Source organism: Thunnus albacares, chromosome 8 (assembly GCF_914725855.1).
Source record: "Thunnus albacares chromosome 8, fThuAlb1.1, whole genome shotgun sequence".
Lineage (NCBI taxonomy): Eukaryota > Metazoa > Chordata > Actinopteri > Scombriformes > Scombridae > Thunnus > Thunnus albacares.
Genome location: NC_058113.1, coordinates 23,591,586 through 23,618,612, shown reverse-complemented (window position 1 = coordinate 23,618,612; position 27,027 = coordinate 23,591,586). Strand labels below are relative to the sequence as shown.

Sequence of the window (27,027 nt, the reverse complement as noted above, 5' to 3'; positions counted from 1 at the left end):
AGTTATCTGAACCTTTATTTTTAATCAGTAGATACTGGAACAGCCAAAAGGGAAATTGGCCCAGACCAGCTCACTGTGTCCAATTCTCCATTATAAGGAGGGAAAGCAACCGTGTGACAGGGAATGGCCGAGAGTGTGCAGGTTTTCATTCCAACCAAACACTACACAGGGCGATTTCACTGATTAGCATGCCTTCTAGCTGACAGAGGGAATTAATTAGCGTAATCACCTGCTGTACCACGGCACATGGTTTCCCATCGCTGCTTTTAAGCGAAGCAACTTTGTTTCACCCTGAAACAGTGCTTGCAAAGTTGATTACAGCGTCTAATGACCTTGATAGTGTGATGAGTGAGCCTGTGTGCATGCATGGCTTTTAGCATACTGCTGGAATCTTAACACTGCACTTGACTTCCAGAGATGTGATCCCACCTTCACATATCCTCATTAGGAACCCTTTGCTGATCATTAGCGCCTTAAGTGCCTTTAATTGATAGTCATCTCTCACAGATGACTTTCCCATTATTTGCTGACTAGCCCCTGCACTTGTTAGCCTTACAATTCCCCACTCTCGCACCTTTTACCCCTGACTAGATTGCACAGTGATGTATTGAAACGTCCCTTATCATTTCTTGGAAATCGAAGCATCTCCCACTCTATACCATATGATAGTGCTGCGGCTATCACGTCATTTGTGTTACTATTCAAAAATCATTTTCCTATAATACAGCATATGATGCCTCTGATGGTGAGTATCATTTTGAAGGTGAGTCAAATTAGATGATATTTTGGGGCTCGGTCCCATCAACAGAGCACCGTAGAGTGAGTGACAGATGACACTAGGTGACGGCTACAGTCACAGCCCTCATCGCTTTTTCCTTCATTCTCCTTATTAACCTCTCCCTGACCACAACCATCTATCTTTCTCTTTCTCTGCCATCATCTACATCCTCTGTTGCTGTGGTTTCCATCCATTTTCCTATAAATCTCTGCCAAGCTGTCCTGTAATCTACATCAGTGACGTAAGCCCTTTGTGCTCCTTCACAAATTGTCAGTCTTACGACACAATTCCTATACTATAAGGAAAACACATAAGGGGGAATAGTCTTCCACAATGTACTGAATTCCCCATAGGCAACTCTCAATATAAATGATTTGCTTTGATGGGCATTTCAATAGCCTCACGTGTTCTCTTATATAGCTCAGCAAATGTGAGTCTAAGTGGTGACATTTTAAACAAAGCACACCTGTACTATATTCTCACAAGAGAGACCGAGAATAGATACGGCCGCAATCATTCTCATTTTTCATGATCTAAGATTATTGCCAAAGACTTAATCAGATTGTCCATATATTGAATACTAACACAGTGCTCTCTATTTTAAGTGAGAGACCAAGTAATAAATTTGCTCCTGATGCATACAGGAAACTTTATTAATATTTGCAATTGCCTGCATTCAAGCACGAGGAACTAAGCTGCTACTCTGAGGAATCAGCACTTAACTTTGAGAGACATTTTCAAATATCAGTGTTTGCTGAGTTGGATGATTGTCTGTTCCTGACATAATAAATGGAATGTATATTTTAATCACTACTATATCCTGAAGAAATCTTTAAAATCTTGTATAGAAGTGTCTGTGCTAGTGTTTTATCTATTCACAAATGAGCGAACAGACATCAAGAGCCAGCTCTTCTTTTTCTACAGCAGCAGGAATTTGGCAGACAGTGTCTGACCTCCAGGCACGCTAACAGGCTAACGATATGCTAATGTGTCCTATTACATCCGATTTGCCAGGAGGGGAATCTTTTTGTTGAGCATCATGCTGCTGGTGGATTTCAGATGGGCACTGTATAACAGCTTGATACCATCGGGCATGGCTGCATTGCGTTCCAGCTGCAACGTGGCCGCCGGAGTTGATCGTAGCCACTATAGTCAATGCTTGCGGTCCCATCAGATGCACCGCAGCACGTTTCAGAAACATCCCAGAAGCAGCTCTCCACTCTGCTCCACTAAAAATACGCGCCTAGCCTTGACGGAAGCCGGGTCAAGCTGCACAGAGCAGATCAAGCCAGGCAGGAAGTCAGACACAGAAATGGCAGCATCCAGTCAATTTTCAAAATAAAACACCCTGTACAGACTCCTGATTGTATAATACATCACTACATCAATATTATGTTATAACCGGTGGCACCAGGCCAGAAGTCAACCAGTCAGAGGGTCTCACAAGATATTTGACACCATGGACAACAAGCGGTTTATCTTTGAAGTGGAAAATCACAAGATTTTATATGACACCACTGCTTCCATGACTGCCCCAGTCCTTGGCTTCCTCTCCAGGTAGAGGGGTGGCTCTCTTCTCTCTGGTACTGCTGGAGCAAAACACTCTGCTTCTGGAACGCTCCTTGTGGGGTGTGATGCCGTGCAGAAGAGGGAACAAAACCGAGTCGCAGCTGGAACGCGACGCAGCCATGCCCGGTGGAATCAAGGCGTAATGATGCGCGCATTTCTTCCTGGCTGATAAAAGATACAAGGAGTAGTCCTGCTGAGAGTCATTAGGAGGGCCATTTATACTGTGCTTTTCTTATTCACACACTTTTTTGTGGTCTTTGAAGAGAGCCACAAGGCTACACAGACATCATGAAAGTGAAAAGTGAGATGCCACATGGGCTGAAAGTAGTTCTTGTGAAAGACTACTAAACAACAGATGTTCAGCTCTCGCTTTTATTACCAAAACCAGCATTTGAAGTTAATGCTTTCAAAGTAACCAAATAAATTAATAAATAAATGAAGTACTTTAAAAAAAAATCTAATTGTATGCCAGGGTTGAGGGGAGGAAAAATTGTGGTTTGGCTTGCATTTGCAGAGCATGAAACACAAATTAGCATGGTGTGATGCAAGAGAGTGGGGGAAATCACATACCATTTTCTGCCTCCTCTCTCTGGCCTTCCTATTACCATTCCATCGACAAATTGAATCCAAGGCTGATTTGAATTGCACCACTGTATAACCTCTTATTTATTCATTGCTTTTCTCTCCCCTACATACTATTAAATCTAATAATTCTTTTTTTCAGTACAGCAGCCGACACAAACTGTGAACACCAGAGTGATTCTATGCTTCCCAGTGCATGCTTCCCAATGAAAAGAAAAAGTGAGATGAAAATCTGCCACTTGGATATTAACTCCATCGTTTTCATCTCGGACCCTATTTTGCCATAATTTTCCATCATATTGATCAATTTTGACCAAAATCCAGACAACTGCTTTACTATAGAGTTACTTGCTTGTTGGCCCTGTGTGGGCCTGTGGCTCTGTACCAATTCTAGGGGTGTGTGATACCCTCTGTTCCTCTATCAAAGTATATTTAAATTATATATCACATTAACAATAGTGATAAAATGTCCAAAAAATCAGTTGAGAAAGAAATTATCTATAGCTAAGATAACTAGACAGACATATGTATTTCTGTCTGACACAGCAATTTAAATACTTTAAATCACATTGATGCACAAATCATACACATCAAATGCACACATCAAATACTGCCATAAAGCCAAAGACATCCAGAAATATTAAAAGAATAACTATTACAGTACAAACAGAAAAAAATGACATTTGAAAAATCTTTTTGAAAAGGAAGGACAATTTTTAAAGCATCCATAACATGTTTGCACTACATTGCATGATAATTCAAGTAGACATGCAGATAGCCACAGCTGGCCAGCATTGAAAAGATGTTTAAGTCCTAAAACAAGGGCCAATTAGCATTAAAGTTATACAACAAAGGCACAACCGCAGGGTTTCCCCTGAAACAAAGTCCACCTCTGCTAATATTATAGGAGTTAATACTTTTATGAAGAAGTGAAACATAAATCTGCAGGGCAAAAGAGAGGAGAAGCTATTTCACACAGTAAGCCTATATCTGAACGTAACACTGAATCCACTTTTTTGAGTTAGTAAATTATAATCCACACATTGATCACGGTTCCATTCCAACAGAAATGTTCTTTTTTCCAAAGGAAATCCAGTCAATCTGCCCTCTAGATCCCCCCCAAAATCTGTGAAAACCTGGGTGAGGGGCGTGTTCAAGCTAATATGGGGAGTTAAATTGCTCTTTTATATTTGTGAGTATTGTTTAGACCATAACTGGATCAATCACAAGGCGAGATATGTCAGATATTGGTGGCTTACTACCTCAGCTAAACGATTCACTGGCAGAAGCCCTGAACTGTAATAATTTATTTCTTATCTTTGTACTGTCAGCTGATGCATTAAAAATATTTTTGTACCATCAATCAGTATATTAAAAGCTATATGTCAGACTTTGGATCTAGATGGGAAAATAGCATCAAGGTTAAAAATGGACTGACTTATCCTTCAACAAAATATGCAGCCAAAGGATGCTAGTAATTAAAATTTAATACCTTATTTTGTGATTCCTTTTGATTCTGTCGAACCACAGTGTTGGTAAGCAGCCCTGTGCAGTCCCCTACTGACGGGTAATTACTCCATTACAGTGATACATCTAAAATCTGTCCACTGTTTACTCTGTGCTTGCCCTCTCACATTAGGCTGTCTGCTATACTTGACAAGAAAATTATGAAAGAGCAGGGCTGGGCAACGCTGAGGTGTAGGTGTTTGTGTGAGACAGTGTGTGTTTGTGTGTGTGTGTGTGTGTGTGTGGTTATGGTATTAAATGGGGCTGCAATGTTTGCCACTACAGAACCAATCAATTTCTTATAATGGATGAGTTGTCTCATATTCGTTCTTGCCTGATGCGGTAGAATATAGCCTAGAAAACACAAATGCCTTATCTGTTTGTGTGACAGAAGGAGAGAGTGGAGCAAAAAAGATGGAAAATAGTAATGGTAATACTGTGTTTAAAGTGTAATTTTTGGACATGTTTCACTTCACACCAACACACTCTGATCAGTGCTGATCATGAACTTGGTAAGAAATTTTCAGACACCCTTTTTCAATTAAACACTGTCAAAGACCATGACAACCATGAGGTGATATGAGAGAGAGTGTAATGCATACCCCTTCGTTAATTAAGGAGAAAGTAGAGTGAAGAGCAGTATCACTTTCCTCTTACATTTGAACAAACTTTGCATTGATTACTTTTGGAGATACATTGACATCACTCTGGCAGAAATGTAATTGAAGGTCATTTTTCAAAACTGTGTAAGGTGGAGACATACAGGCTGAAACAGCGCGTGTAATTATTTTTGAATAATAAATATGTTCAAGTGACAATGTTTACACTCTGCTGAGCATGAAGAGAATGACAAAGTACCAGGACAGCTTAAAGTGAAAGAGGCAACAAGGGGCGGAAAATAGGACTCAAAAAGATGTTGAATCACAACAAGAGTTAATCACCAGCAGCCGCAGCGCCGACTTCCTGTTCCTGAGCCCGAGTCAGTGCAGAAAACAAACAGCTTCCGTATTTTCCTGACCTGAGGTGAGCACACAGCTTCAGTATGTGGAATCTCAAGCCTCTGGGCAAGTGATCAAAATGCTTACATGCCAACAGCAACCCCTACTGATTACCACATTCCTTGTTCCTACACAATTTTGAAATGTGCAAAACAAGGTAGGGCGATACGGTACATGCATCAACATTGACCTTCCGCATTGGAAGGGGCAAGGCCACAATGCACACAATCACCACCGGGCACTTCTTTCCTGTTCAACATTCATGTGGTTTAATGCCTGGAGATGAGTTAAACCAAGTGTTTGCAATAAGGAGGTCACCGATGTTGCCTGAGGGAGTTCTTATCTCACTTACAAGAACTACCATTAAGGTGTCCTTGAGCAAGGCAATTGACCAAGACCTGCTTCACAGAGCTATTAAGAGGGGAAAAAAACTTTTTTGTTTTAATGGTAAATATTGTTAAAAACACATACTGTATGTGCTCAGAAACTACAAGTACAAAAAGTCTTTGGAAAAGCATATTAAAGGTACCCTGTGGAGTTTTTGAACGCCAGTGGCACTATGGAGCACTATTAATGAGTTGGTCCTCATTTTGGTTGTTTCTTAAGTTCTACACATAAGTATGTGTAAAAACATGTGGTTACCCCAAATATGTAGTGCACGCAAGCCATAAAACATGAAGAAGAGGAAGAGGAAAAAATAAGAATACATTTAAAGTAGTGTAAAGTTGGTATATCAAAGTTTGCCAAAGTTTTTATAAACTCTTACCTCAGCTGAAAATATCTTATTGGCTGCTAGTTAGGCCTGTGCGTCAAATAGTCCAATATAATTGATGTACCTCAAAGTTTGGCCTTGTCTATCAAATGAAAGGTGGGCAACATAACATTCTTCTAAGGGAGAAAGCTGGGGAAGAAGAACAAGACTGCTAGCCAATTTAAGCATGGAGGTAAATGATGCAGGTTTGAAAAATTTCCAAAACATCTGCTTTGCAAATGTTTTATGAGGAAGGAAATGCATCGACATCTTAGGTAGGCCTCAATGATACACTCAAGGCATTTTGGTGAAAAACACTGAATATAAGCATAACTCTTTTTTTAACACGAAAAGTCCACAGGCTATATTTAAGTTGGACTATAGGATATATCTCAGAGAGTAAACCTTTGATGGTATTGTATTGTATTGCATCTACTCAGTCTTTTCGACCTCTATAATGCCCCTAACCTGCTGCTGTAATATCAGTATGCATAAGCAACTGTTTCTGTTTTAAATGTTGCATCAGCTCTATCATTATTTGGCCTTTGATTTTCAGCAGCATCCAGATGCTCCAGTTAAGTGATCTGAGCAAACAACACTGAGAGACTCTCTGTCACAATGCTGATTTTTGTCAGAGAGAATACGAAATTGCATATCTTCGCAGGCACAAGCATGCTCACAGGCAGCTAGCTACAGTTTGTCAACAAAATGACATGCCTTACTTTGAACTGAGGTGAGTGTATCTGTCTCCAGCAGTGACACATTACCAGGAAGGCGTGCAGCTTTGTAAGGTATTACATATTATTCAGCCCATGAAAGAGGAATATACTGAGGGCGGACAGGGGACTACGGAGTCATGTTTCATCCTTTTCCATCGGTAGGTGAAAAATCTCACATATTTTTTGCCCCACTTAAAATACATATGATGGCACATACAATATTGTTTACAGAATTAGGGTTTGGTATCATTTAGATTTTAGCAGTTCTGATTCTGATTACTGCAGTTTGAACGAAAACATCAAACATGTTAAGCAACACCCTCTTACCATGCTTATCTGTTCCAGTTCATATTGATTCCTGCTTCTTTCGGAATTGTATTTGAGGCATGCAAGAAACCAAAATATGTTGAAAGCAAAACCCACATTCATTTTGAGTAGATCATTTGGCATAAATAAGGAGATATGTTGTAATTTCCTTATTTTATCTTGAACCAAATGTCCACTAATAACCATCAACAATCAGGCAACATTTATAGAGGAGGTAGACTCTGTTTTGTCATCTGCTGTTAAGAGCTGTAATGAAGTCTGATGCAGTTAAAAATATGTTACTGCACAGTAACAGTATAAAATACATTTACATGTATTTGGAGGAATTGTAAAACCAGCAGCACCCACAGCCTCACAGACCTGACGATAATCAACTGAGGTGCATGCGACAGGCGTTATCTGTAGTTTGAGTGAAAACATTAAACTTCCACGACATTACGGTGGTAAACAACCCCTTTTAGGGCTCATGTACACCAGCATTTACAGTATAACCAGGATACAAAAAAATATGTAGTGTATATAATAATAATTTCAGTGGAATCGGCACCATCAGTGGATTCATCCACAGTTGCAGAGTAAATCTGAGCAGTGCTTTAGCTTAGCGATCAAGTTTGGTGAACTATGACGTGTGAATATGCACCGTTGGCCAACTGTAAACCGTCATGCTAAGCTTTGAGGGACTGGAGAGAAAACCAGATTGCAAAATGGAGGAAGCCATCATGTCAGCTATGATGCACCATTCAGTATCATATAACTCTGCTCTGCTGGATGAGAAGCAAGTTCCAGCACCACCTCTGTTGTGAGGATGAACCGCCATTTTGTGAACTATGAGTTGTCAGAAGATTTTCATCAGAATCATCAGGAGCCCTGAGCTCACAAAGGTATGCTGTGATGCTTCCTGCGGCAATTAAATAGCACACACAAGATTAGATGTGCCACGCAAAGAGGTTGGTATGAAAAGGGCGACCAAACAAAAAGCTGTTAAATTGATCCCCATGCATCATTGCCATAGCCCAAATCATGTTACTAATACAAGGAAAATAGAAAATATTCGTGTCCATTAGCCAGTTTGAGCAAAAATACAATACTATCACTTACAGTATCTTCATTATCTTACTGTTGCTCAGATAGATACAAACACAGACCCCCAAGGACAGATGGTATAAACCAACATGTAATTTTTACCCTGGTTACAGCACTCTTCAGGGACCCATGACAAAGCCAGTGTTTCCTCTGAGGCTTCTCCTTTGACACATAGCAAACACCTTGCCTCATTTCTTGACTGAACAAATGCGTAATGCTACGACAAGCCACTCATCTGCCACAGCGCTTGACTTATGTAAATGCTTGTGCTGAATATGATGGTGGATTTACTATCCAATACAAGTCTCCTCCAGCACCGTAAAGTCTATCATCGTGTACAAGGCTGACACTGAATCCTATTTCATTCAAGAGCTGTGACACTATAATCTCTATCACAGCAACACCAAGGAAAAAGTAATGTTTTATACTCCAAGTTAAGTAAACATGTAGCAGGTGAAATCACTGAAACTGTAATGGCTGAATGAAGCAAATGTACCAATGCAGATAGAAGATTACACAAAGCCAGAGGAGCGAGAAAAAAAACTTAACAGAAGTGAGACATTATAGACCATGCTTTTACTTTTGGAATAGGGGAAATAATAAGAAATAAAAGAAGAAAAACAAAGCGACAAACACTGGTGAGGGATTTTATCCCAACCTTGACAACAGGCAAAAGCCTATTTGGTGAGTAAAAAGTCTGGACATGAATAAGCCTGTGGCCACAGCCACCACGTCTTTGGTAGAAAATAAGATAAAAGCCGGCATGCAGTTAAATGCAATTGCACACATCACAAATAGTGGGCAAGTTATTCTACAAAACACGGAGGTCATCTTTTATGTTTTAAGTCTTAATCCGTAGGTGGTTGTGTGTGCCGTGAAAATAGGAAATAGCTTCTAGGAGCCAAAACAGCAGAGAGATGTCTCTTGGTTGAGTGAAAAGCAGCTGTTGGGCTGAGTGACTGGAGGTCATCTGAGCTATCTGGTGAGTGGAAAAGCCCAACAGATATGTGTGGACATGGCAGACCTGCTGGGGCCTTTACCAGAGGCAAAAAGAGGAACCAATCAAAAGCATAACCAAAATGCCTGAGAGAGGGCTTCTGTCTGATGCATGTGACACAGAGTCGCTGTGATACTCTAAACCAAGGCATAGAAAAAAACTCCAGTCTTTTGCATTAACGCTAAAAACATTCTAATACTCATCCTGTATGTAACAGGCCATTAATCTGTTATTGTTTAGCATAGCATGACTGTGTGCCTGGGTCCCGGACTTGCCAAAACTCGGCTGGTCAGTCACACCTGTAACCTCCACCTCTTTAACACAGGTGCCCTCCAAGGTTGTATGCTTAGCACCCTGCTGTACTCCCTGTAACACATGGCTGTGTGGTCAGAAACACCTTCAACTCCATTGACAAAGTCTGCTGGTGGCGCAATGTTTAGGTAGCCTACCTGGAAGAGGTGTGGAACCTGTCACTATATTGCAAGGTCAAAAGTATCTTACTAAATGTTACCAAATCCAAGAAGCTTGTTTTGGATTTTGGGACAAAGCAACAGAGGAACTATTAGAATCAACAGAACACTTAAGGAGAGGTTGAGCACTTTCAGGTACCTGGGAGTACAAATCACACAGACATCTTGGCGAGAAAGGCAAGTTAATGCCTTGACTACCTCAGACTGTTACACTTAGGACCATAGAGCCCTACATAGAGTAGTTTGCTCAGCCAAACATGCCATCAAATCTACACAACTCTACAGGACTTATAGGCCAGAAGATGCAGAACCAGAGCATGTGGGAATCTGAAGGATCCATACTAAACTAATAACAGGCTATTCCAGCTTCCACACTGGAAAAAACGCCTTTAAAGCCAAAAGTCCAACTAAGAGAGACAAAGAAAAAGCTTCTTTCCTCAGGCCATCAGAGTGGTGAACTCTGCCCTCTTTATATCTGCAGCATTGTCTAGCACATTGTCCTCTCTAAATCCTTTGCACTGCGCTACACATTTGCATAATTGCACTTGAGCTTGTACAGAATGTTACTTTAGTTTAACACATAGGACACACATGAAATTTTATATTTTTTAAATATATTTATGATTTGTTATCTTTAACTTCTTTAGCTTTTCTGATTAATATTTTTCACACTTCTTTTTTCATCTTTTAGCATAGCCTTAAGTGTGTGTTTGTGATAACCTTTTGATCCTTGCATCCATTACTCACATTTAGGGTCCTAACATATAGTTGTCCAGTGCAGGGTCAAAAGACTGGCTTCACACTAATCTTTAGCCAGTATACTACAACTTGATCACAACGGCATGGGCACAAGTCTCAACTTCAAAAAAATTAAGTGTCAGTGGAGGCTGATGCCAGGACATAAAAATAATTAATACAGTCTATGATTTGATGAGTTCCACACCTCAGGCAGTTCACCCACAAAAGCTATATGAATCAATAACCCGGGCCAGAGTCCTATGAGTTTTCCATTCTGACTGCTTTAACTTTCAATCATGTCCACCAACTCAATGATTATAAATGTCACGATGGCAATTCTTTTCCAATTGCCTTACTAAAAAAGACATTACACTGGGCCCGTTTGCAGCTGCTGGTGCTGGCAGACAAAGGCAGGGAGAAAAAAGCAGCACCTTCTCAACATAAATGTTGTCCCACATTTTTACACCTGCCAATTCAGCCAACCGTACATCCACACAACTCAATATGCATTATTATGACACTGCATTCCTTTGATGCTCATCTATAATGGACCTTCTAACTGGCCATTCATTGTCCATCAACTGTGAGAGCTCATTTTCAGCCCTAAGAGAGACGACACCTTTGCTTTAGATGAGAGATACATTTGAACAAAAGCTACTGTGAGTGTTTGTGTTGTCACCAGCTATTAACTGGAATCTCCTGGAAGGTCACATTTTTTTATGACACACATTCCTTCGTATGAAGACATTTCCAACGTGTACGTTCGGAAAAGCAACATGAAAAGTCAAGCACTGTGGGGCGCATTCTCTGACACGAAGATGAGACAGCAGCACACTGGACACTAAAGCAGGATGGGGTACAATTATGAAGCACTGTGCAATCAAGGGGGTTCCTGACAGGCTGAACAGGGTCTGATGAGCCAGTGTGTCACTCCGGAGCTCCAGGACTCCACAGCTAATCAACCACCAAGGAGGGGCTTGAGGGGCACGATCACTCAAGCCCTCCATCACCACGCAGAGAGGGAGGCAATCACTAGCCCATTTCCATGCGCTGTTTATCCCGCCCCCATCCCCCACCTTCAACTCTCAAATCAAGGTGCACAGATGACCAGGGAAGCACTGTATGGAAGCAAAAGGTTGCTGATGGGTGCAATCAAATGAACTGTGGAAAAAGAGAAGAAAGAAAGAGAAAGAGAAAGAAAAAACTTTTTGGTTCTGCAAGCGGTTTATTCAAGCCCTTTAATTTCTTTAAATAATCATAAATGGATTGGAAACATGAGGGGAACAGATTAAATGAGGCTCAATTGCTTTCCAACCAGCAGCTCATAAGATCCCTGTGATTGGCCTTGCAAATTGAAATGTAAGTCTTGTAATACAGTGCGTTGAGAAGGCAGAAGGGGTATGGGTCAAGAAAGGTGAGCGCGGGGAGTTCTCATTTTACCCTGGCAAGGGATTAACACAATGAGCATATGTTAGCAGGGTCACATCTTCTGTCTGGTAAGAAAAGATGAATAGCACGTGAATGAAACTCAAACTAAAGCTTATCTTTTACCCTCTTAAAAGAACATGGCCTCAAATAAATGGTTATTTCTTCTCTCAAGGAAAGGAAGATGGGGAATCGAAGACAAAGACTTAAAAGGGGTAAAGGGGGTTCCTTTTCCATCACCATGATGCATATAATGTGAAACAAAAATGAATTAATAAATGAACAAAAGTCTGACAGCCAAGCAGCTTGATAGTACTCTGACTTCACAGATGTACCACTGCACATAATTGGAGGTAATACCTTCTCCTGTCCTCCGTTTTAAGTTTGACAGTGGCTGGAGAGGCTCCCCTCACTAATAGGCTCCACTCAGAAAAGCACATAAATGCACACACCAGGATCATCCTGTCATCACATAGTATCCTCCAATGCTTAAGCAGAATATTGACAAAGAACGTGAGGTCTCTGATCTATCTGGGCTTGAGCCAGCCATCATTACAGACCGGCCCCCTCAGCTCACAAACCCCACTGATTGTCCCCTGGCCTCCTAAGGGCCGTGATAAAGGATAAAAATGAATTCCTCCCCTTTTAAACTCATTTCTCATTCTTCTGTGGTTAAATCTCACCTCTTCCACCATGCTGAGTACAAGGGACCTATGGACATCTAACAAAGGGGAATGTTGAATTCTTACAATTATATATTCTCTATTCAGACATTTCCATCTTTCTGCTGCTCCGATTTTTATTGTTCTTTATTTTAAATTTGGGCTGACAGTTGATATTTAACTTTATATTTCACTAACATACTGCTATCTTTGTTCAATTGGTTATTTTATTTAAAAAATATTAAAACAATGATAAATTAAAATTGTAAGATGCCAGAACCCAAAGTTACCAATGGCTAAAAAAAGTAGTACATTCATAATGATTTGGATGACCACAAGCAAGCTGTAACCAGAAACTCAATTTAGGAGATTTTGAATTTTTCAGATAGACTGCATCATTACAAGCGTTTCTTTTATAGACTGACAAAATTATCCTACTTCTTGACCTAAATAAACCATTTAAAAACCAGACGAGAGTATCCGATTCATCACAAAGCTGAAAGTGGGGCTGATATACATGTTTTTTAACTTTTGCTAAATAAATGTGTAAAAAAAACAAATTAATTAATTAACAAATCATTTCAGCCCTATTTTAATTGCTTCATTAAGAAATTGCTCTTTCTTTATACAGTGTGTTGTAGCCTGTGTTCTCTACGTAGCAGGAATGGGCCTAACCACATTTGAAGTAATTACCCCTCTGGCAGACAGGCGATCCATATGTGAACAGTGCAGAGGGAGGCTGAGCAGGACATTAACTGAGCATTAATTCTGTGATGTCGGCGTGATGCCAATTATTTTAAATGTGGTCAATGTTCTGATGCTTATAAATTTCACCAATCAAACTAACAAAAGCTTCTTGGTGTAAATGAAAAAAGGCTGGAGTGAAAGAGTGAACAGCACTTTTATTGTTTAAACCCAACTGAAACAGGAGAAAATGTGGGTATTGTACTATAAATTGGATAGGATTTACAATTTGCATCATACAATAGAAATGTAACAGGTAAATTACCCTCATGATGAGTTATAGATGTCACTTTTAGAAACCTTGTTCTCACTTACCTACAATTTGTGACATTTCTTATAGACCTTAGAAGACATTTCTGAACTGTGCTAAATTTTCTTAATAGATTTGTAGATTCAGACATGTAATTATAGCAAGAGCTCTTTTTCTTTTCCTTGTTTTGAGTCACCAAGGACATTTTACATCTTGGCATGGTGGCCACTGGTGGCCTAAAATTACATTTAGCATTTATTACAAAAGAAGAGGCTCAGGTTGTGCTGATACCCACACATCCTACCTCAGTTTACTACTGATGTTAAATAATCTGCATATCAAAAATACTGTTTTTTCAAAGACAGATATAATTATGACCCCAATGATATGTAATGGTAATATTTTTGGCAATTCTGGTTAAAATAGCAGACAAAAAGGACATGCATTGTTTGCTTTACCAATGAAAATAATGGGCCTAATACACTGCAGATGTCCCATTAAATTTGCATACGATTATTGCAGCATTACTTCAACTGATCCTTTTCATCAAACCAGATAATACTTGCTGATTGCAGACTATTTTGGCGCAGGCAAATTTCATGGTATTATGTTCACTCTTGGTAAAAAGCAATTGGAAGTATTGCTCGTAGTTTGCCCGGTTTTATTCAGAAATTAGTCAGCTTTCACAGAATTAATTCTCCTTTATTTATCTGGACGAGTAGAAAGACAACTCTTAGGTTAAGGGGTTTTTAAAAAAAAAAGTGGGAGTGGGGCGGTAATGTCATAAGTTGCTTTTTTTTTTTCTCTGGATTTGCAGCACCTTAAGGTTTGGTCTTTGATTAAAACCTCGCTATATATAAAGATTTATATCTTAATGTCTGGAAAATATGTACTTACAAAAAAATTAAATGTATAACCCTAAAATAAATCCGTCAGTCTTTATGGTTAAACACATTAAAATGATGAGTTCTGAGCTATTACTGAGCTCTGAATTATGAGAGAATAAAATGATTAAATCCATTTAACAAATTGGTGTGTGCAATGCAGTAACAATGCAAAAAAGTAATAGCAACACACACTGAAAAAAGGAAAAAAAAAACACTTGAGACTGGAAGTGAAGAAACAGAAGCACTTGAGACTGGAACACATGCTTTAGGAACAAAACAATTACAGTCCCAATTCTTCATTAACTCTGTGATAGAGAATTGATTTGGACAAAAGACAAAGACGGTGCAGAGACTAATCGCATGCTAATCTTGACCAATCACATTCGAGTTAGCAAACAGTGTGGGTTACTATGACAGCCATTTCTTAATTCTCAAACCACATCTAAAACAGTTACTACCTTTTCTGGCTTTACATTAAAGGCCCTAATCCATACAAGCATCACTAATAGCCTTACTAAAATGTACTGCAAGCCTCAAACCACCCACAACCTCTCCTCCTCTTCTCTTCCCTGTCAATGATAATCTCTGTCTTGTTCCATATATCTGAAGCTGGTCACGAGCAGACAAGCTGTCTTCAGATGAGTCACGGGGGAAACATTTTGCGGTTAACCACACTGCTCTCCGGGGGCAACCTGGACAGTAGATCGGTAGCCAGTAAAACATTCACTGAGACGGGAGAGACCATCCCAGATTGTCTTGCGTGCACACAGCATGAGTGCTGAGTGGAATCTTCTGGGTATTGGCTGTGTTAACTAAATTGACATTGGCTTCTAACCTCCTGGCTATCCATCAGTGGAGTGATGAGCGCAGGGGCTAGAGAGGTAACCCCCCCTAGTCTTATGCACTTCCTGCGGTAGTCTTCGCATTTGTTACTGCCAGGATGAAAAGCAGGGAGAGGAAAAAAAAACAAAAAAGATGTGTGAAGCAGAATGTGGAGGAAAGGATCTCTGCCCCCCACCCTCCCCCCCCTCTAATATTTTTGGTGATAGCCATTCATTTGTAGTGGTTTTGGCCTGAAGAGGTTTGTCTTATCTGTTCCTTCTCTTTCTCTCTGGGGGGAAAATAGAGGGTGAGTCTTCTCTAGCCTACTCTCTCACAGTTGATTAGTAACTCCCGCTCTACCCCTACGCTCCAGGGATTCTATGCCAGCTCCCCTTATACATCCCCTTGTCATGCACACACTCACACTTCCTCTCTTTCCCTCACTCCCTCCTAAACTTGCGCTCATGCACAAACACACACTCATATCTCCCTACAGTCATGGAACAGCAATTTGAGGGAATCACACAACTAAGACCTGACATTTGCGGTGCACCTATAACAATGAGAGCTTGATTAAAAGGGCAGAATGAAACAGTGTCACCCTCCATTCATTGTCCTTAGCCCAAGTTAAATAGGATTTAAACCTGCATTGCAGCTGATACCTCCACTGTCAAATCCTGATTGCTTTAAAGCAGCGAGAAGAAAAGGTCTTGTTATTGTAATGCATGTGCGTAACTGTATGTAACTGAGGTGTCAGAGGTGACCAACTTTACACAGAGCGTCTGGGAATAGATAAGAGCAACGCTAACACAGGGAGGGAAAGCAGAGCTAATACTGCCATGGTGTTTGAAAGGCGCAGGAATAAAGCTTAGTTTTATCTGGCTTGGGGCAACACACAAAAGGCGCCAGCATTGCAACGTGGTGGGTTTTAAAATTGGGATCAAAAGGTTCAAGCTAATTAACAAGCTAAATAAGAGTCTCCAAGCTTCATCTATGTAACCACCCTCGCTCTTTCTCCCTCCCTCTGTCTCTTTTGCTGCAGTACTTTGTGCGCTTATGGTGTGTGTGTGTGTGTGTGTGTGTGTGTGTGTGTGTGGTTTGCCAACATATACAGTTTGTCTGGAAAAGTGGAGACAAATTGCTCCCCATGCTGAAATATAAAAAATAATCACCAAATTACCTCCAACAAGATCATTCTAATTAACTATGTTATATTGCTAGCTTGACCCTGGGAGCTAAATGCCCTGTGATCAAGCTTTCTTCTAAAACTGTTTTGATGTTATTTGACTTTTCCAGCAGTGCCCCGAGGAGGCTGAGATGGGAGAGTCAAATGGAAAGGACAAGGGCACATAATAAAGACAAATGGCTAGAGCATGAAATTTGATTCATTGCCTTGGTACAGAAATATTCACAGGGAAATAGCCAACATTGATATGCCATGAATTTCAAAACACTGTCAAATCCAAAAAAGCACACGTCCTGTTATAATGACATTGAGTCCCTGAGAGGCCTGCAGGCAAATTGTGAACCCAATCAATCTGGCTGTTATTTCTGATAGACATTTCTATGTTGAGTTGTGTGAAGATGTTTAAAAGGTCGGCTCATCCAGATGAGAAAAAAAAGGGGTTTGAAGAAAAGTTTCTGAAAGGTTTCTGTGTCTTTTTGGCTTGATCTTAAGATTGATTCGTCTTTTGCCTCTACTGCTGAGATTTTATCAAAAGATATGTTCAGCTCAGATCTTGTAGATCTTACCAGCTCGCTGAGATTGTTGCACAGGAACTAACAAGCCATCCCTACAGTTCGATCTAAGAACAGGGGTCAGCTAGATACACTTAATACACTTGATACACACCTGATTTTAAGAAGAATCTTGACATGTACTTGTTTAATATGGCTCTATTTTCTGTTTTGTTTTTTTTATTTCTGTATTGATTTTATGTCTTTACTGTTTTATACATTACATATTCTTATTGTTGTGATCCTGTGAAGCACTTTGTTGATTTTGTGTTTTTAAGAGTGCTGCACAAATAAAGCGATTATTATCTGTATATGAGATTCTGCCTCCACCCCAATACAATGGGGGTGATTGAAATTTTGCTCTTGGTGCTCACAGCGTTGAAAATTGTTTTTCCAGAAAACATGTCCTGGTTATTTTCATCAGGACTCCTTTCTACCAAATAAACAGTCCCTATGAAATTAGTAGACAGTGCGTCATGTGGATTATACAGAGTATAACTGTATAACTGTAATTTTTCAATGCTGTCAGCACCACTAATCCACTCATCTCCATTGTATTGGGTGAGGCATGAATCTCAGAGATTGATATCTCAAAACCTTATTTTTTTTTAAATGTGGTAATTTGTGTGAACTGGCCCTTTTAAAAGATCCAACTTTACCCCCAAAATGGTTAAAAATGACAACCAGTGAAATATTGTCTGCAAAATACCATCTAACATCCATCCAACATCAGAGTGCTTTTCTCATTTTTGATTGAAAATTGATTGAATTTATGTACATGAAGAACTCACCACTTTATTTATTTCAATAGGAATCAGAAGCATATGCTTCCAGCAGACCTTTCGCTGCGGAGCACCCACTTTGTAGTATGATATGAAAACACCATCTGGTGTGTGTGAGCAGTGGCTAGGCTAAGCTAGCCGGGGCTAGATAGGGCCCTGCTGTGTCACAGGATTATCTTACTGGTTGGTAGATCCGCTCTATTAGCCCCTAGTGGCTTGGATTATTGGATGATCATTATTATGTGTGACTGAACAAGGAGCTAAGTACCTGCACTTCCTTGACGCAGTTAAGTCTTGTTAGTGTTAGTGATCAGATACATTACGAGCACATTTCAGGGCATTTATTACACCTTGTCTGGAACATACACACGCTGTTCATTTGACACACTTTGACTTGAAGTCAGTGCATTTAATGCATGTTGACTGGTTTACTGACGTCACGTAAAAAAACAGCTCTGCACTTCAGAAAAGACAGACTATGGAAAGCCTGGAGCACATATTTGTTTGTTGAAGTAGAATGTTCCTTTTTTAATGCGTCTAAAGAGGATCACAGGCGAGTACAGAAGACAGCACATTCAGAGACGGGGCCCTCTGCTCGACAAAACGAACATCTGCCGTTTCTCATCAGCGAGACTGAAGCTAATGACGAGCCGCAAGTACGCTGACAGAGAGAATGGATTTGGATTGTGTACAAGAGGCCCAGTGAGACCAGACATATGTTTTGGAAAATGTTGTGGATGGAGTATGGGTTTATATAGAGTGTGTGTGTGTGTGTGTGTGTGAGAAAGCCAAGGTACAAATGCCCGAGAGTGGGAGAGCCAGAAAATAGGCCTCTGCTATTTCTTTGCAGTTCGTTTAACGGTCCATGTTTATACAAGTGGATGAAGGGGAGTGTGTTAGTTCAGGTAAAACAACCATTGTATTCTTCTCCCTCACAATCTCTGCTTTCACTAACAGATAATGGAATTACACATCAAAGAAGCTTCTTCCTGTATCCAATTCTTCGGTGACCTCTACCAGCCTTTCTTCATATTCAATACGACAACTCCCCGGCCCCAAGCCTCCACCAGCCCCTGCTTCCTCTCTCTGTCTAGGGAGAGATTAAATTTAGATGAAAATGAAATATTCATTTCCACTCAGCAACTGATGGCCACCATCTTAATTTGATACAACTTTTGAAGCAACATCTCCTCATTGTTCTCTTTCAACAGCAAACACTTTTTTTTTTTTGTATCCTCTTCCCTCTCTTAGCCAGCCATACCATCCTCCTGCGGGTAATTCTCATACAAGCAGCCCTTTTGGTTTGACTTTGTTAAAAGTAGAGTTGCAAAGTACCATTACAGCTTTTCGCGGTCTCTTGAAATATGTCTGTGTCATTTCAGATGAGACATTTGCACAAACCCCGGCGAGGAGGATCTCGGGGAGCATGCGAGTGGAGAGTGCACTCTCTACGGCTCGCTAGAAGAGTTAATCACATGAAAACTTCTCAGTCTCTCTCGCCTGCTGATGCGGGAATAAAGACAAGCCTCTGAAGTGGCTCTGTGTTTGGAGACTTCAACCAAAGTGGTGACCACAAACCCTATTTATCCCACTGAAGCTTCTGAGTGGTCACACCGCATACAGCTTCGAGTGCTGCACATTTGTCGGCTTACGTTTAAATGTTAGGGCTGTTTCACACACAATAATTAAGTCTGGAGTCGTGGCTGCCCAAAGCATTTTAGAGAAGATACATGAAAAATGCATGTGACCAGGTGTTGTAGGGCCAGAGTGGGAAGCTAAGGAAATGAAATCAACATGAAATCATGAGGGAGATTGATTAACTGGCACTGATTAAGTGCTTTAAGTATTAGGTAGATAAAGTAATTGATTATTCAATAAATCCCTGTCAAGCAGTGAATAACCTTGCTGAGAAAGAAAAGACACAACAAATGATGAATTAGTTTCATCAATGCTCAGATGAAAGACACAATGTATAATAATCTGTCATTACCGGATGATTTAACAATAAATGTATTATATAAATGTACGCTACAAAAAATACATATCAAATTCCCAAATTGGGAAATCCCTATCTGAAGGAGACGAAAGCAATGTATGTAAGGAAATTACTGAACGGTGCAGATGCAAAGATGCTCACAGAGGTAACGGGACAAAGCAGAAAAAAATCATATTCAGTGAAATCATCACTTTAATATGCTTCTTATTTCAACGTTGGCGAACATACAAATGATTTCCAGACTGGCATCACGAGACACATGCTATCTTCTGAGAGAAATCACATCCACGTCCTTGAGCACATTTGTCTTTTATTGTAACAACATTCATTATCAACCGAAAAAGGTTCCTAGATGAGATGAAAGGTTGCGAGACAAGTCAGGAGAAAAAAAAAAAAATACGAAAGGCAAGCGGAGGGAGACTAAAGAGAAACACAGCATGTCAGAGGACAAATACAGGAGGAGTAGTCTTTTATTCTCTCCAACAAATAGAAGCTGCAGAATGAGACGGAGCGACCATCTGGCCTCAACTTAGAGCAAAGCACTGTAAAAGCAATAAAATCAATGGCAACAACTCTACCTTGGATACCCACCATTACCCAGATGGTGTACTTGGAGATCTGCACAGGCCACCTAACCAAGAGCAGACACAGCACAGACAGAGAGCGCCGTGCTCAAATACCACCACCCACCTAGATGATTTTCACTGGTTTGTTTGTGTTGGTAACCAGTACTGAGGAGCGACGTTGGCTACTGTGCGCTGACTATAAGAGAGCCCTCTGTTGGTTTTAGCAGGGTGGCTGTGACACAGAGCACACACATACTTGCACACCAAGTACCGAATCACAAAAAAGGGGAGAAAAAAGGTCCACTACACACCCACTCAAAAAAAAAAACAGTCATCCTTAAACGATTCAACAGACTGAATACAAACTACTACAGTGTGTCTCCAATAATAGACACACTTATTGCTCATTTTTACACATATTCAAGCCAATCCACTATTGGAGCAGGCAAAATAAAATGTTGTGAATGCAATTATACGGAATATTATTGTTTATTTCTTGTTATTCTTTTGGACAAAATTGGATGGATACACACAGAACCGTTGTAGCTTCAAAAGATCATATAAAGATGCAAGCCCTTTGGATTTTTTTTTTTTTTTTTTTTTTGGCATCGAGGCATATTCAGCAACCTTCTTTTGCATGTCCCTCTTCTCAGCTTGTCAAAATACAATCTCAGGAACACAAAAAAACAAACTGCTCCTGCACCGCAAGCAATGATAGATTCTATAAAAAGCAATAGTGCGACTGTAGCACATTTCAAGGTAAATTTGTCTCAGCACTTTGACATTTTTTATAAAAACAAAGCCTGTCAAGTCTTTTTTCAGGTCTTTATTTGAGCTGCTGCCACAGTCAAAAAAAAAGGATAAAGGAAGTAAAATGTCCCTTTGACCAGATGATTTCAGTTCAGATCAGTAGAAAGAGAGCTTTAAGGATTTATGCTGTTTCTTAAGACATCACCAAAGTCCATACACAGCAATGTCAGAGAAGTCATGGCTCTTCAGAGTGCAGCAGTCAATCATCAGGACATGCTGGGCCTGCGACAGCTGCATATGATGCTCAGCAGTAAACATTATTTTACAGTGTATGCTGTGTGTGTCTGTTAAAGCTTTTTTTTTGTAATTTATATTAAATATGCAAAAGGTCTGACAGCATTCAACAAAGGTAATGGTGCTATAAAATGTAGCTGTACTTAATTCTGTTAGTCAAATAACTTGAATTTGGGCTTGTGTACTTTTTTCAATGACCACCTATTGGGCTTGACAGAAATTATATATTACACAGTCAGAGTGCGATGTTGGTTATTTGTTGATATGTCACACAAACAGGCATGGAAAGGCCATTTACCTCTTTTAGAGTGTTACAATATGGAGTATGCAATTCTGTAACATTCATCCACTTTCACCCATCATTTAAAGCTCGAAGACAAAAAGCTCCATGCCATTAAGATGCTCTCACTCCCTGCCTGTACTCCAGCTGTTGTAGTGCTATGTTAATGTGGGCCAGTGCCATTTTGAGTAATTGTCCTGCATGGGACTCTGCCAAATGTCAAAAACGATTTGTCTCGCGACAAAAACCGTATTGATCTTCATTCTGTTCCTGTCTCTTGGCGGCGCAAAATGTTTCATCGCATCGCCAGCCTCCGAATGACAATTCTCACTTTGTTCCTCCATTGTGACTGATTGGAATGTGACAACGCCAGCACAAACCTGGTTTCTTTTGTTTCTCATAGCATGTGTGAAAGATCATGAGGAAGGACACGAGATTTAACTGCAAAAGACAACATTGATCATAATGCTTTTGTAACATGTGTGTGCATGTATGTGTGTGTGTGTGTGTGTGTGTTTGGACGAGGTATTCCTCATGTTGTGAGGACGTAAATCTGTTTACACAGTCATGCTGGGGGGGACTCACCTCTCTTCTGGTGATAAAAAGCAAGTCCCCTTAACGTAAATCATTCATTTTAAGGTAAAGACTTGGTTTAAAGTCAAGGTTAATTTAGGGTTATGTAAAGGTTAGTGTAAGGAATAAGGGTTAGGCAAGTAGTGGTTATGGTTAAGGTTAGGATAAGTCTCCAGGAAATGAATTGATGTCAATGTAGTGTCCTCTGAAGTGATGGAAACACTACTGTGTGTGTGTGTGTGTGTGTGTGTGTGTGTGTGTGTGTGTGTGTGTGTGTGTACATACTTCATTGGGTTTGATAAGATAAAACTTACTTACTTATTTCCCTGGGGTAAATTGTATGACATGGTTTGAAACTTTCTGATGGAGCTGTATTTCTTGATTTAATACTGTAGTCTTTAATTTAACAGACTGTCCTTAAAAACTTACTCCCAGAAGGCATGGCAATGAGTCTGAATCTAGCTGGTGACTCAACATGCTGGCTGCAGAAAATGGAACAGACAAAGCGGAGTGCATAGAGGTCACACTAACCCACAATATTTCACTGCATGGCCTCTGAGTTTTATAGACTGCTATAATGCCATAATAATGCACTGCTCTCCTGTTGCTTACTAATTCCCTTCCGTTTAAGTAAAATGAAAATTCATACACGACCTGAATGAGGCGAACGGTAAAAGGGACTGCTCATTTATTCCAAAAAAAACTAAGCGCTGCCGTTGCGAACGCACGGATGAGGACCCGAACCGAAAGGAGCTGAACGGGGAGCAACTTTCAAGGTTACAATGCAAATGTAAATATGAATAACTTACCTATTCGAATGACATGAGGCATCCCGTTAGAGTGCTGAATCCAAAAGAGACATGCAATCAGCGATGTCCAGTATTCCCAAATCGCACTCCGGGGAGACAGCCAAGTATTTCGCATGGTTGTAAAGTCGCGGGATCCACTTTTTAAAATTCCAAAGACGACTCAGAATTGCTCATCAAAACTGAATTCGACGGAGCATATATGGATTTTGGTGTCTGCGACAAATGTGCGCTCATTGTACTTGGTGCAACATTCTCCGAGGGTTTTTTTTTTCTGTTACTCACAAGTCTGAGAGCGGTTCGATCAGGATGAAGCCCCCCAGTCCCTCACAGGCGGATCAGATACACCTGCGATCGCAGGCTGCTACAATTAGCCTGCAGGAGTCTCTGTATCCCCTCCTACCGCCGATGCTATCTGTCTACTGGCAAGTACCACGGCAACAGCCGAGCAGGACCCCCGCACCGCTGTGGAAGAGAAAAACTGCGCCTGCGGAACTTTGGGTCGCCTCGAACGATTCTGTCGCCCGTAAGACAGAGAAAAGCGTTACACGATGAGTGCTGAGGACTCTGAACGCACTTCACACACTCAAAAAATGCTTATTGTTAGTTTGATGATTCCGGTCCCACACTCCAGTCATGAAAACTGTTCATATAACACAGAGGTACTTTGTGAAGGTGGAAAACCCGCTCCGCGCCGCTCCCCTCCAGTTGCGCACGGCGATGGCGAGAGGCTGGTTATAGCAGAACGTCCAAATATGTTCAAAAAGGCGCGTTGTTACACAGAGATCATTTTATAAATCATCTACTTTGTGCTGGATGGAAAGGTAGTGCAGAAAGCCGTGCATCTGCGTGCGTCTGACGACCCTCCTTCCACGGAGCCACTAGAGGCACGCGTCGTTACGCATAGTTGTCAAAGTATTTTATGGAGGTGAGAGGGATCCGAAGAATGACCCGATTCTCTACTTTTCCAGTTGTTGTATATTACTGATAGACGTGCATTACTTGAATTTCTCCACATTTCACATCATGAAATTTTGGATTTTATGCTTTTGTGTTCTCAGGGGTGTTGGAGATGCAGATTTTTTATTTACTCCACTAAGATGGAAATTGCCATTTTATTCTTTGCCTCAAGCAAAAGAGAAGGAAAAACCCCGGCTGCACAGTACTGTGAATGGGATGAGTTATTTGCATGAGTGAAATAGTGCCAGCTAAGGATTGGGCCATTGACAAAGCAGGCTTCTTATCGCTTGTTATTTGAGACATTCTGTGTGTGTCAATGAGTACATTAAATCCCCGTAACTGCTCGCTGCCTATCTGGCTGTCCAGTCTTCATGCCTTACAAAGAGCCGTCAAATACAAGCTGCAGGTTACACATACAATCAAACAGAGAATGTTGCTCTTGTCTGTCTTTCTCACCACTGCAGTGGAGGAGGTAAAGCCGGGCTGAAAGTATGGAATTACCTGTTTATGGTGCAGATTTCAGTAAGTGTATTATACATTTTGCCTAACACTGGTATTTGAAAATTGTAGCACCATCAAAAGGCTGAAATTAACTTTGGAGACATGAAAGCTGCAGCCTCTAGGATTAATCTTTAACCATTTTTGAAAAAGAAAACCCCTCTCTGATTGATTAATTAATCATGTTTTAGTTTTTGAGACATTTTTAATATGCTGACTTTTTAGTTAATATATTGACTACAAAGATAGATAGATAGATAGATAGATATTTTACATTATAATAAGCCAACAGCACAAACTGCATTTTTTTTTTTTTTACAATAATGATTTGCAATTATTAGGCATATTCAGAAAAATGCATTGCTACATTTTTTTGTGCTTAATAGAACACTGTTGATGAGATAGTGCAGCGGCTCATTGGTTTTATTTTTCTGTTTGGAATGGGGGAGAGGAATAAACTGTGCATCAGGGAGCATGCAAGCAAGAACAAGCCAGACTGACTGCCACTGCATATTCATGTCTCCCAGAGCAGATTTATCGCCTCTTGGCACAATGTAAGGACTATCAACGTGAGTTATGTGGCCCGGCTCTCGCATTATCGAGATTCATTGACTTGCTGCTCTTTCAAATACAAAATGTACACAGCTCTAGCAAACAAGACATTCTGGGTCTGTGGGTGCCCTCTATAGAGAGATGGCGGTCTCTGCTCTCAATCACCTGGGCTGATAACTGGAGGGAGTCAGGCCCTGGAGCAAGGGAGCTCCTCACTGTGACACACCGAGAGGAAATGTGAAGTGAAGTACAAAATGTAGTATCTCAGCTAATTGGTAACACTTTACTTTAAGTTCCATATTTAGCATTTGTAAGTAGTGTATGTAAATAATATAAGTACAAACATATAATAAAGGGTTTATAACACACCATAATGTAGTTATAAGAAGAGGAAAGGACACTTTTATGCAATGTAATGTATAGTATTTGTCAACAATTATAATTTGCTTCATGAAGACATGTTTTATATAATTATAACTGTGATTTATTATATTATCATTCATTATCTTTTTATACAGCAGCCTCCACTTATGTATGTCAACAGGAGGAGTTATAATTGTTGACAAGTACATAAATAAACACTTATATCTGTAGTATGTTATAATACTACTTACAAATTCCAAATGGGGGGACTTAAGGTAACATGTGACCGTCGATTGTCTACATTTTGAATAGTTGTAGGATCAAACTGGATTTGACTCGTTTGTCTTTCTTACAGCGGTTGGCATACATTTTTTAACACAGCATCACAGCATCACACAGCATCCCATCAGTTAACCTATGTCTCCCTGTCACACACAGTCATCGCAAGAAGTGCCATATGTTACAACATATCATTATAAAAGATTGTGGAAATGCACTTTGGCAGTGCTGACACAAAGGGAGTACAGCCAGGAGGATTATTAGAAGAGACCAGGGCAGTGTTGCTGTCTTTCACATCCATGTCATCCATGTGTTACGTTGTAAACAATGTATGCAATAAAAATACCAAAGATATGAATAGAATAGAAATGTTAAATTAAGACATACAAAAATACTTGAATGCTAATTTGTTTCTAATGTGTTTTTTCCACAAAAAAAGCTTAATTACATGATTAAAAAATTCTTAAAATTACAACTACTCAGTCTTTATCATTGAAACATCCAGAATCTATGAAAATATTTTTCATTTCAGTTTAACTGCTGGACACAAGATGTCTCCTTCATCACTGACAAATGTATGTGCACCAGAGGCTTCAAGTCTCCACATCACACTTGTTTAAATTGCATAATGAAACTCAGATTTAAATGTAAAAAACACAATGAAACGTTCCCCCTTCAGCAGCTGAATGTGAAAACAGCCTTTTGGTGACAAACGTACATCATTCTCTCTTTTACCTTCAGCATGACATCATTTATCGAAATTCAGTTCAGAAAAAGAACTGAAGTGCCCACTAACTTTAGCCTGAATAAAACAGGCTGCGCACTTTGGTAAACAGGTTTCTGCCGTATGATTGAATTGATGTTCCACTGAGATCAAAGTGGTGGTATTTTTGTAAGGGTTGTAAATTTTCTTGTCTATCCGATATGACTGACTGCAAGGCTACACTAAAGCCACTGGAAAAGCAAAAGACACACAGAAGTTTATTGTGGCACCGAAGGACACTGGGTCCTAATATAACAACATCAAACCGCTGCTGAAATAACTCATTCCAGTCTCTACTTTTAGTAAATTAAAATAGTAATTTAAGTTGACACTTCTTAAGCAGTCACACTTTCATACACGACAGCACAGTCAGCTCAAAGTTTTTTCCTTGTGAAATGATTGCTGTTGCATTTACAACAGGCCAGCGATCAATGCCTTGTCTGGCAAGTTGGTCATAACTAATGGCTCCAGAAACACCAAGTCTCCATTGTAAAAGCTGGAGACATTGACAAGGGGTGTA

The 27,027-nt window shown here is 40.2% G+C and overlaps 1 protein-coding gene across 1 annotated transcript in view; it reads right to left on the bottom strand.

The window, feature by feature from the left end:
- Positions 1-24,451, bottom strand: part of LOC122987452 (glutamate receptor ionotropic, kainate 3) — a 106,271-nt gene extending 81,820 nt beyond the window's left edge. Inside the window, exon 1 of the mRNA XM_044359348.1 lies at positions 23,096-24,451. Within this exon, the coding sequence (XP_044215283.1) occupies positions 23,096-23,210 (115 nt within the window). The 5' untranslated portion in view covers positions 23,211-24,451. The remainder of the gene's footprint in view (positions 1-23,095) is intronic.
- Positions 24,452-27,027: the final 2,576 nt, after the last annotated feature.